The 11,718-nt window shown below is 42.2% G+C and overlaps 1 protein-coding gene across 1 annotated transcript in view; it reads left to right on the forward strand.

Moving 5' to 3' along the window:
- Positions 1–11,718, forward strand: part of foxred1 (FAD-dependent oxidoreductase domain containing 1) — a 38,620-nt gene that overhangs the window by 22,610 nt on the left and 4,292 nt on the right. The window contains exons 6-8 of the mRNA XM_020524208.2: positions 1,396–1,497; positions 7,492–7,568; positions 10,188–10,348. Coding sequence (XP_020379797.1) covers positions 1,396–1,497; positions 7,492–7,568; positions 10,188–10,348 — 340 coding nt within the window. The remainder of the gene's footprint in view (positions 1–1,395; positions 1,498–7,491; positions 7,569–10,187; positions 10,349–11,718) is intronic.

Here is an 11,718-nt window from a genome sequence, read left to right on the forward strand (position 1 = left end):
TCTGCTTGGTTTGCCTGATGTAGAGGAGGCCACATTGGGAACCGTGGATACGATATACTACATTAGCAGATTTGCAGGTGAACATCTGTTTAATGTGGAAGGTTTTCTTGGGGCCTGGGATGGAGGTGAGGGGGCAGGTGTAGCACCTGCCCACCCCGACCTCATCCCAAGACCAGCACACCCCGCCCCCCTCGTCTCTGCCTCCTTGACCTGTCTGTCTTCTCTCCACTTATCTGCTCCACTATCCACCTTCTTCCATCGCCTCCCTTCTCTCTCTTTATTTGAGACTCCCCTTCCCCTCCCCCATTTCTGAAGAAGGGTCCAGACCCGAAACGTCAGCTTTCCTGCTCCTCTGATGCTGCCTTGCCTGCTGTGTTCACCCAGCTCCATGCCTTGTTATGGAAGATATCATGCTGGGAACAGAACAAAAACAGAAGTTCCTGGAAAATCTCAAAGGTCTGGCAGCATCTATGGAGAAAAAAATCAGAGTTAACGTTTCAGGTCTGTTGAGCTTTCCTCAGAACTGAGTAACAGAGATGTCAGGCTCAGTGTTAAATTGATCATATCCAGGTTAGGTGCAGAGGACAACCCAGTCTTAGGTGTATGGCCCTTGAGCATCACATTTTCATTCACTGCATCAGCCAGTATTTGGCCCTGGGTGTTGTGAGTAGCTACTGAGCTGAAATAAAGATCCGTTTTGTGTTGTGGTGACAAGAAAAACATGGCCACTCAAACATGAGATTGTTTGGCTTGCAGAATAGAAGATCTCTACTCATTGTAATGGGCAGAATTTTAACACTTGATGCCTTAACTTCCACCAACAAAAATGTTTTGCATAACCCAGCCTGTCAATTTCTTGTCTGGAATTTAATCCCCTGTTATTACATATTTTAGATTTTATTAGGAATTTCAATTCCACTTCTTTGCTTGTGAATACTGCTCACTATCAGTTCTTCAAACATGTACAGAGGAACTTTGAGTTACAGGAATTCGTTCACAAGCAATTTTAAGTTGCAGCATCACTCTTCATCTTGAATTTCGCTTTAACATCTTAACTCAAGAGTATTGTGTGTTAACGATTCCCTTTTTTAGAGTAACAGTTTGTCATGCATCTGACACACATCATAGATTATAATGACCTTTTTAATTTATACTTGAAAATTGCATCTGGGCTCAAGGGCAGAATTCCAACAGTGATGGATCATTTCCCAATAGAATATGAGTAAATAATACAGTGCACCAACTTTACTTTGTTCCCATAGATGCTGCCAGATCTGCTGAGTTTCGCCAGCAATTTCTGTTTTTGTTTTGATCTCGAGCATCTGCAGTTTTATTTTAATATAAATGGCCTGATTTTGCCTGTTGATTGCTTAAACTCCTTGTGCTCTGGTGCAGGTCTGGAGAATGAAGGTTGGTTTGACCCCTGGCTGCTGCTGAATGCTTTCCGAAAGAAGGCGATATCAATGGGTGTGTTTCCATGTTATGGAGAAGTGATAGGTGAGCAATTTAAATGCAATCATGTTGATGGTATGATCCTGTTTAAAAGGCTGGAGAGCATTCAACTGTCTGAATTCGAGAATGGATTTAGATAGGTCATTGGTACATTAAACCACTACCAGGGTTGGTTCAGTCTGTTATTTATGTAATCATATTCATATAGTTTCTTTCATAACCCTATGATGTTGCACGACACTTCACAATCAGTTAAGTATTGTTTGAAATATGAGTAGTTAAACATGTCAACTAAATCGTGCACAACAAGATCAGATAAAAACCAACCAAATAAATGATTGAATGTTGTTGGTTGACTGATGTTGGCCAGACCACCAAGCAGAATTTCTTTACTTCTCTTCAAAATGAGTCATGGCCTTAAATTAGAGCTAATGTTACAATCTGTGTAGAGACTTAAAAAAATAAACTTGAATTCTCCATTTTTAATTGAAAAGGCCGTGCAACAGGATCTCTTCTTTTTAAAGAACTAAACTTTTACTGACAAAAAAGAAGCACTAACCAAACTCTTGTGAAGAAAATTCCAGATGGAACTATTTCTGCTCTACTCGTAATTTAAAGATAGAGGAGACAATAAAGCCTGCAGATGCTGAAAGCCAGAGTCTATAGGTATGAGGCTGGAAAAGCGCAGCAGGTCAGACTGGGGCCTCTAAATTATTGTAAGCACTGAGCTACATTGGAGATCAGGAGCCTGTATTTTGCACACTGTTACTGACCATTTTAACAAGTTATTGGGAGTGCGTAGTGAGTACAAGATTCATTGCAAGTGTTCGAATAGAAATTGGGTGAGTTCCTTACATTTGGCTTCCTAAGTCTCCATTGGCTGTGTCAGATTTTGTTCCACAATGCTTTATTGTATAAAGGTGTTGTATATGTGCAAACTGTTTTCAGTTAGCCAAAATTATCCAATGGTTTTCCCAATTCTTTTCTAGATGATTGAGACTGAGACTGTTTGTAGACTTGGTTGAGGGGAGCAGTGCTGGTGTCAGTTGCATTGTGAAATATTGGATATCCATGAGGACAGCTGATTGTTTCCATTATTGGCCTTGATTCATGATTTTTCTGAACTTTTTCAGCATTTTTGCACTAAAAATATGAACAGTAGCAACCATTGCATTGTCATGATCCATTACGTGCAGTATTCATTGATATTGATCAAGGACCAGTTGTTTCCACACTCGGAATGGTGAGTCACTCAACTGTGATTCTCACCCTCGTGCATATATCTAAACTCACTGGAAGGTTTCAAGTTGTTTATTTCCTGCTATCTTTTGCATTTCTCAACTGGCAATTGTCCCCAAGACTTCATTAATTCATAATTTTACACTGAGACAGTGTGTTAGTAGGTTATTACAAAGCAGGAGCATAAGTAGGACATTTGGCCCCCCTAGTTGGCTCCACTTTTCAAATTTGGTTTGCTTGTGATTGCTGTACTTATCTGACATCTATTCACATTCACTTTCAACTGTGCTCATTGAATAATAACAGTAAATAAAAACTGAAAGAACTGCAGATGCTGTAAATCAGGAACAAAAACAAAGTTGCCGGAAAAGCCCAGCAGGTCTGGAAGCATCTGTAAAGGAAAAAACAGAGTTAACGTTTCGGGTCTGTTGACCTTTCCTCAGAACTGATGGTGGGCTGGGAAAATGTCAGCTTATATGCAGGGTGAATAGTTGTTAATGGGGACTATTGGTGACTAACAACAAGTAGTGTAACAGCAGGCTATGTGATAACAAGGCCTGGTGTGTGGGGTAGAGGGCTGGAATGTGGGAGAGTTTAGGTCCTAAAATTATTGAACTCGATATTGAGTCCAGAGTGCTGCAGGGTCCCCAAGTGGAAAATGAGCGGAAAATCATCAGACGCTATTTCCGCCACCTCCAGCGAGATGCCACCACCAGACATATATATTCCCTCCCCTCCCTTGTCTGCCTTCCGCATGGACCATTCTCTCCAGGACACCCTGGTCCACACTTCCTTCACCTCCAACACCACCCTCCCTCCACACGCACATGCACACGCACCCCCCAGCCCTACAGCACCTTTCCCTGTAACTGGCAAAGGTGCAGCACCTGCCCGTTTACCTTCTCCCTCCCCAGTATCCAAGGGCCCAAAAATGCCATCCAGGTGAAGCAACACTTCATCTGTACTTCCCACAATCTAGTTTACTGCATTCGCTGCTCACTATGTGGTCTCCTCTACATTGGGAAAACAAAGGGTAGACTGGGTGACCGCCTTGGAGAACATCTACGTTCTGTTTGCAAAAAGCACCCTGAACTACCCGTTGCCTGCCATTTTAATGCACCACCCTGTTCCCTGGCCGACATCTGTCTCGGCTTGCTGCAGTGTTCCAGCGAAGCTCAATGCAAACTGGAAGAACAACCGCCCTCCTTTTCTGCTTGGGGACCCTGCAGCCCTCTGGACTCAATATCGAGTTCAATAATTTTAGGGCTTAACCTCTCTCGTGTCCCAGCCCCCTACCCCACACACCAGGCCTTGTTATTACATAGCCTGATATTACACTACCTGTTGTTAGTCACTAATAGTCCCCATTAACAACTATTCACCCTCCCAGCCTGATCGTTATCAACCCCTTTGTCTGTCCAACTATCTTTCTCTCTTTTTTTTTAGACTCTACCCTATTGTTTACTCCCTACCCCATCCACCTCCTATTTTCTGCATAAAAACTGGTATTTTCCCAGCCACCATCAGTTCTGAGGAAGGGTTACCGGACCCAAAACGTTAACTCTTTCCTTCACAGATGCTGTCAGACCTGCTGGGCTTTTCCAGCAACTTTGTTTTTGTCCCGTAATAATAGTTCCCTCCTTCCTACCTCAGGTCATGGGGCTAGTTGTGGCACCTCAGCTGTTACTTTTGCTGAGATCAGCTGATGGTACTAACTGGGGATGATTCTAAAATGCTGTGATCTGTATGGCTGCTCTCATCAGGTGACGAGTGTCATGGAGAGGTTACAATTAAATTTAGTTAAGCCTTTTATTTACCTGAGGTCATTGCTGGTTGGGTCAGCATTTATTGCCTGTCCCTGCTTGCCTTGAGAAGGTAGTGGTGGGCTGCCTTCTTGAACTGCTGCAGTCTGTGTGCTTTAGGTTGACCCATTATGTCATTTAGAAGGAGGGAATTCTAGGATTTTGACCCAGTGACTGTGAAGGACCGGTGGTATATTTCCAAGTCAGGAAGATGAAAGGCTTGGAGGGGAATTTGCAGGTGGTGGTGGTCGGATGTTTCTGCTGTCCTTGTCCCTCCAGATGATAGCTTTTGAATATTTGGAATGTGCTGACTGTTGATAGTAAGATGACTGAATGTTTGTGGATGTGATGCCAATCAAGGAGGCTGCTTTCATCTTGATGATATCAAGTTCTTGAGTGTTGTTGGAGCTGCACCTATCCAGGCAAGTGGAGACAATTCCATGAAATTCATGACTTGTGCCTTGTAGATGGTGGACAAGGTTTAGGTTTGAGAGTTACTTGGTATGACCAGGTCAAAGGCCACTGTTTGTATATGCCAAGTCCAGTCAGTTTCTGGTCAGTGGTTGTTGATAGGGGGAGATTCAATGATGGTAGTTCCATTGAATGTCATGGGGTGATGGTTAGATTGTCTGTCTCTTATCGGAGATGGTCATTCCCTGGCATTTGTGTGGTGACAATGTCATGTGCCATTTTTCAGCTCAAGTTTGGATATTATCCAGATTTTGTTGCATTTGGACATGGATTGCTTCAGAATCTGAGGATTCACAAATGGTGCTGATCATTGTGCAGTCATCAACAAACATCATTATTTCTGACCTTATGATGAAGGGAGGTTCATTCTGGATGTATTATTAACTCCATAGTTCAGTTTCAGGAACTAACTAGCTACAAAGTTAATTTGTACACCGTAGCACTTTATCAGCAAGTCTGCAAAGTATACGAGCTCTCATTTCAGGCAGGAATAGTTTAATATACAAATAAAAATTAATCTGATAGTTAAAAAAGGGAACTCATGATGAGTCTGGAGAACAGCAAATTTCAAATCAGTGTCATGCTCAGTGAACAAGAGGATAATGGATGAAAGAAAACCTGGAACATTTAAAGAAATAGAAAACTGCAGCATGATTTCAAAATGTGCCAGATCATGAAATAAAGTTTCCAATTAACTTTTCCCATATGTGCACCAGAGATCCCATTTCCACAAGTATAGGCTCCTCCCATATGAGGATTCCAACTGAGATCTACAAATTTTGAATTTTATATTATACCTCATCTCCTATTAGAGTATAAGATAGCCCTTCTCAATTATAGACAGATGTACTCTTTTCAGGATACTTGTTTATTTCATATGCACGGTCATAGAGTCGAGCAGTAGCCTTGTCGATAGCTAGATGGCGTCTCTAAGTCTGCTGTCCAGTTCAGTCAGTAGATGTTTCTGACAATTTGTTTTTTTGGATGGCAACACAGCTGTAACCTGGATGGCTTTGACCCCACTGATGTTGAGTAGCTGCACAGACAGCTTGGATATCATAAATATATATGTTTGGCATACTGGACAAATAGACTGTATCCAACTCTTTGCCTTGATCCTATAGTAAAACCTGCTTTTTGCTTGAATTATCCAAAAATTTACAATATGTCAAGATTGGCTATAACTTGTAGAATTCTAATAACCTAAGCTGTGCATTAGCCTGTACTGCACTTAAATTTTCACTTCCTGTTATACTGACTTCCACTGCAAGTCTTGTATTAAATATTATACTAAATTCCTTGCTGAATTCCTCCTGATGTACATGTGATTCTTCCATTTTTCTGAAGATCTAACCATTCAAGATTCTCTTTAGATGTCTAATCTAAGTTACATGGGCTGCTGGGATTTCTTCCTGCTCATATTCTGCCTGTTGTTCACTTGGATGATGACCTAGTGGTTGCAGTAGTTCCACAAAAGTCATCACAAGAACAGGTTTTAAAACCCAACTCATTCACAACTTCCTACTATGCTTGTTGTACATGTGTCTTCAGTCTTGTGCCTATTGATTGATCCCTATTATCCTCCAACCAACTAGGTACATGCATAATACTGACTTTGTGTGGCACACATCTCAGAAGCACCAGTTGGGTGATGTTGGAAAGGTTGTAGATTATTTTGGCGTCGATCCACTAAAGCAAACCAAATAATGCTTCAAATCCTCATCTATCTTGTAAACTGTGACATTAAACTGAACAAAATACATTGGGTGATGACATCACATAAAATCCCAACCGATTGTTTTACTATTTGGTTTAGCACCTGAACAAGAATGAAGGAGTGCGTGGCACAGTAGTTAGCACTGCCGCCTCACAGCATCAGGGACCCGGGTTTGATTCTATCTTCGGGCGACTATCTATGTGGAGTTTGCACATTCTTCCCGTGTCTGTATGGGTTTCCTCTGGGTTCACTGGTTTCCTCCCACAGTCCAAAGATATGCAGGCTAGGTGGATTGGCCATGCTGTGTTGCCCATAGTGTCCAGGGATGTGCATCTTAGGTGTGTTACAGGGAAGGGGTAGGGGAATGGGTTTGGGGGGATGCTCTGAGAGTCGGTGTAGACTTGTTGGGCCGAAAGGCCTGTTTCCACACTGTAGGGATTCTATAATTTTGAGTGATACCCAGGTGACTCTAACAAGACTATGAATCTATTTTTCAAAAATAGAGAAATTTGATTTTACCAAAGAAGCTTAAGGGTGTCTGGTAATTGCACTTGTGCTTACTCGTAAGCCAATATTTCTCGCAGCTCACTGTTAATGTAAATCTGATTCAACATCAGAGCTTTCAGCTGGTTCAACACATCTGTCCAAGTAGTGAGAAGTGTTGAGCTCTCTGTCTACACTACTAGCATAGTTTGCTGCATTAGATGGGAGGTTCGTAGAGGGGCAATTTGCATAGCAGTGGTATTGCAGTATTACTAATCTCCAGGCTGCTTGATAAGATCTTTTTTAAAAAAACTTATGTTCTGGCAGGTTTTCAATGTTCAACCAGAGAGATGAAGACTGATGATGGCAGAGGTGTCTCACTGAAAAGAATTCACCATGTCAATGTACGTGACCAGTGGTAACTTATTTCAGCCTTATTTTAGTTTCTTGAGTCCTTTACACTACTAGCTAATGGCTGAGCTCCATCTCATTCCATTTGTATATTTATTTGCCTCTGTAAAAGTACCTTGTTAATTAAACTTTCTTCGATCTCTGTTGACCTCACCCCGAATGGTATGGATTTGATTTTAGGGTTATAACTGTTTATTCTGTACTCTCCCACATGGAAACTGTTTCTGTTGAATAGAATCACACAGTTCAGAAGAGGCTGTTTGGCCCATCACCTCTACCATCACAGCTACACTAAATCTACACTAGAATAGAACCAAGAACCTTGGATAAAAACTGAAAGAACTGCGGATGCTGTAAATCCGGAACAAAAACAAAGTTGCAAAGAAGCTCAGTAGGTCTGGCAGCATCTGTGAAGGAAAAAGCAGAGTTAACGTTTCGGGTCCGGTGACCCTTCCTCAGAACCTTGGATGTTATCCAGAACAGAAACCAAGCTGATCTGGCAGCATCTGTGGAGAGAAAGCAGCATTAATATGTTGAGTCCGTTGACTCTTCATTGAAAGTCCCTCCACCTATCTGTGTGTCATCTACAAACCTAGCAACAATGCGCTAAGTTCCTTCGTACAGATTGTTAATGTATAACGTGAATAGTTGTGACGTAACACTGACTGCTGCGGAACTCCACTAGTCACCAGCTGTCACCTAAAAAAGATACTCTTATATGTGCTCCCTGCCTTCTGCCAATCAGCCAATCCTCTATTCATGCCAGTACCTTGCCACTAATACTTTGGATTCTTATCCTGATTAGCAGCTTCTTGTGTGGCACCTTGTCAGAGTCCTTCTGAAAATACAACATAGATCCATTGGCATTCCTTTGTCGAACTTGCTCAATACCTCCTCAAAGAATTCTCCACAATCCCCTACCTGCATCACCATCTTCAAAATCTCTCCACCCTCAACCTATCCATCTTCCTACTCACCTATCCACTCCACCCTTCCAACAGACCAACCACAATAACCCCCTATCTGCATACACCTATCTCCTTCTCAGCTGCCCTGTCCCCCTCCCTCTATTTCTGGGCTTCCCTCCCCCTTCCCAGTCCCGAAGAAAGGTTCCAACCCAAAACGTTGACTTTCTTGCTCCTCAGATGCTGTCTGACCTGCTGTGTTTATCCAGCTCCACGTTTTTTTTGACTCTCGCTTCCATCATCTGCAGTCGTTTCTGTCCAAGTCTCATTCTAACAGATTTGTCAGGTTTGACCTCCCCTTGACAAAGTCATGCTAGCTCTGCCCTGTTTTACCATGCTCTTCCAAGTACTCCATAATCTCATCCTTAATAATGGACTGTAAAATCTTACCAACAAGCAAGGTCAGACTAACCAGCCTATATGTTCCTGTCTCTTTCTTCTTAATCAAGGGTTACATTCACCATTTTCCAGTCCACTGGGGCCCTCCCTGCCTCTCGTGATCCCACACACCAATCTGATTTGGAACTATATTGTTGTTTACTCATTATCACTGGGTCAAAATCCTGAAACTGCGAAATAACTCTGGGTATATCTACACTCCAAGAGCATCAGCAATTCAGGAAGGCAGCTCATCAGTAACTTCTTGACTGCAATTGATGATTGGCAGTAAATGTATAATTTATATCCCAGAAAAGAATTTAAAAAGACTCTGCAGCTGACTATCTCTCCTCTTCTCCCTCCCTCCACGCTTGCTTCATGTGCTCCTTTGGCTGACTCTCTCAGCTCCTTGCACTACTTTGGCTGACTATCTCCCTCCCACTTCATGCACTGCTGCAGCTGAATATCCACCACCTCTAGGCCCTGCATGCGCTGCTGTGTCTGACTATTCCTGTACCCCTGTAAGCTCTGTTAGGGTGTTTCATAAGTCCATAGTCAGGTGTGGTGTTGTGATCCCAGATAAGCTCACAAATTGTTATGATCCCTGATGAGACTTTGAAATGTTTTATGATCTGGCTAGGACTAATAACATTTTTGTTTAAAGTAGACTCACTTAACCTGTCTAGGTACCTCTGTAGACTTAGTTGTGTGTCATTCTTACCACTTGCCTCCCTATCTGTTTTTTTTTAACATTCTTTTCCATCGTCCAATTCATTCATATGCATAGTGAATAACTGTGGCACTAGCATTGATGTAGAACAATAGTTCCAGATTGCCATCCTGAAAATGCTCACTTTGTCACAATGCTAATATCTGAGTTGACCAATCCTCTTATCTATTTTAATTTGCTTCCCCCAATGCCATGGACTCTAAGTAGTCTTATAGGTGTTACCATTATATAGACTCTTGACATCTGTCATCCCACCCAGATCCATCACTCTGTAACCCACCTAATCTACACATCCCTGTTGATCTATTTTTGAACTGATCTAGATGACTTTACAAGTTCTTTGAAGATCTTACACCTGTTAGTAGGTAAGATTGAATGGAGACCAGAGATGGAACACTCTGTTCCTTGAGTAATATGTCCTTGCAATATTTGCAAGTTGTTGGCTAACCCAACACAAGTGGATATCAGTAAAGAGATTCCTGTCATAAATGTTTACTGGAGATCTCTCAGTGACCGTTGCTATGTCTCCTACATTACAGGTGCGGATGCCAAATAGCATAGAGTACCAACCAGTGGAATGTGCAATCGTAGTCAATGAGGCTGGAGCATGGTCAGGAAAAGTGGCAGAGATGGCTGGGATTGGTAATGGACCTGAAGGCACCTTGGAGGGCATAAAACTCCCAGTAGAGCCCAGAAAAAGGTGAGCAAATAAAGCAGCTTTCTGCAAAGTACAGAACCGGGTAGGCTGCACATTGAGGCCTACAGAATCTATAGTAAGAACGAAAGACATCCCTATATTTTTCTGCCGAGTTTTTCACCAGAATAAGGAATTGCAGAATTGGTTGAATTTCTATTTGCCATAATCTGGTGCACCAGCCACTCCACTGAAAAGTCGCACGTGATCTACCGTGACATGTCTAGGTAATAAAAGCAGGCACCACCTGAGATTTGCTGGGAAGGAGCAGTCGGGGTGCATAGTGTTGAATGTGTTCCTGCCTATAATTTTCTCCCATGTGGGACTTCCTGATTGAAGCACTAGGCAGAAAGGAAAGTGATCCAGTGTAATTTTGTACTGCAATTGAAGCCCAAGGGAACAAACAGTGTGGACTGGAGTTGAATGACAGCAAAGACCAGTGCTGAGCAAAGTTGTATTCTTTCTATTGAAAAATTTACGTAGTGGAGTTCTCAAGGATTGGTATTAGGACCGGTGCTTTCCTGTTCATGTGAATGATCTGTGCTTGAATGTGCAGAGTGCAATCTCAAAATTTGAAGTGACAAAAATGGAAAGTTTTGAGAATTGTGGGGAAAATAGTGACAGATCCCAAGCTGATAGAGGTATGCTGGTAGAATGGTCAGACAAATGACATATGAAATTCCATGTAAAGAAGTATTTGTTTATTACCTTATTTGTCAGAAGATTAGGGAGGGGCAATATAAAATATAAGATAGAGTTGTAAAGGAGAGAGCAGAAGGGTGTTAACCTAGGGTTTTATAAATGGAAATATATTATACAAAATCAGTAAAATTATGGTGAGCCTTTATAAACCGCTCCTGGTTTGGCTTCAGCTGGAGTGTTGTGTTGAGTTTTGAGCTGGAATGCAATGTCTGATGGAGGCAGACTCAGTCATGGTATTCTCAACGAAATGTGGTTACTACCTGAAGAGAAAACATTTGTAGACTCCAGAAAAGAGCAAACTAGCCGAGTTGCTCTTGGAGAGAGCTGGCAGGGACACACAAGTCTGAATGGCCTCCCTTTTTGGTAGAATTTTTTTATTCATTAATGGGATGAGGGCATTGCTGGCTAGGGCAGCATTCATTGCCCCATCTCTAATTGCCCAGAAGACAGTTCAGAGTCAATGACATTGTGGGTCTGGAGTCACATGTAGGTCAGACCAGGTAAAGATGGCAATTGCCCTCCCAAAAGGACATTAGTGAACCACATGGATTTTTCTGACAATTGATTCGTGGTCATTATTAGATTCTTAATTCCAGATATTTTTTATTGAATTTCCACCATCCGCCTTGGCAGGATTTGAACCTGGATCCCCAGAACATTATCTGGGTCTCCGG

Source organism: Rhincodon typus, chromosome 32 (assembly GCF_021869965.1).
Source record: "Rhincodon typus isolate 14 chromosome 32, sRhiTyp1.1, whole genome shotgun sequence".
In the NCBI taxonomy this organism is placed as follows: Eukaryota; Metazoa; Chordata; class Chondrichthyes; order Orectolobiformes; family Rhincodontidae; genus Rhincodon; species Rhincodon typus.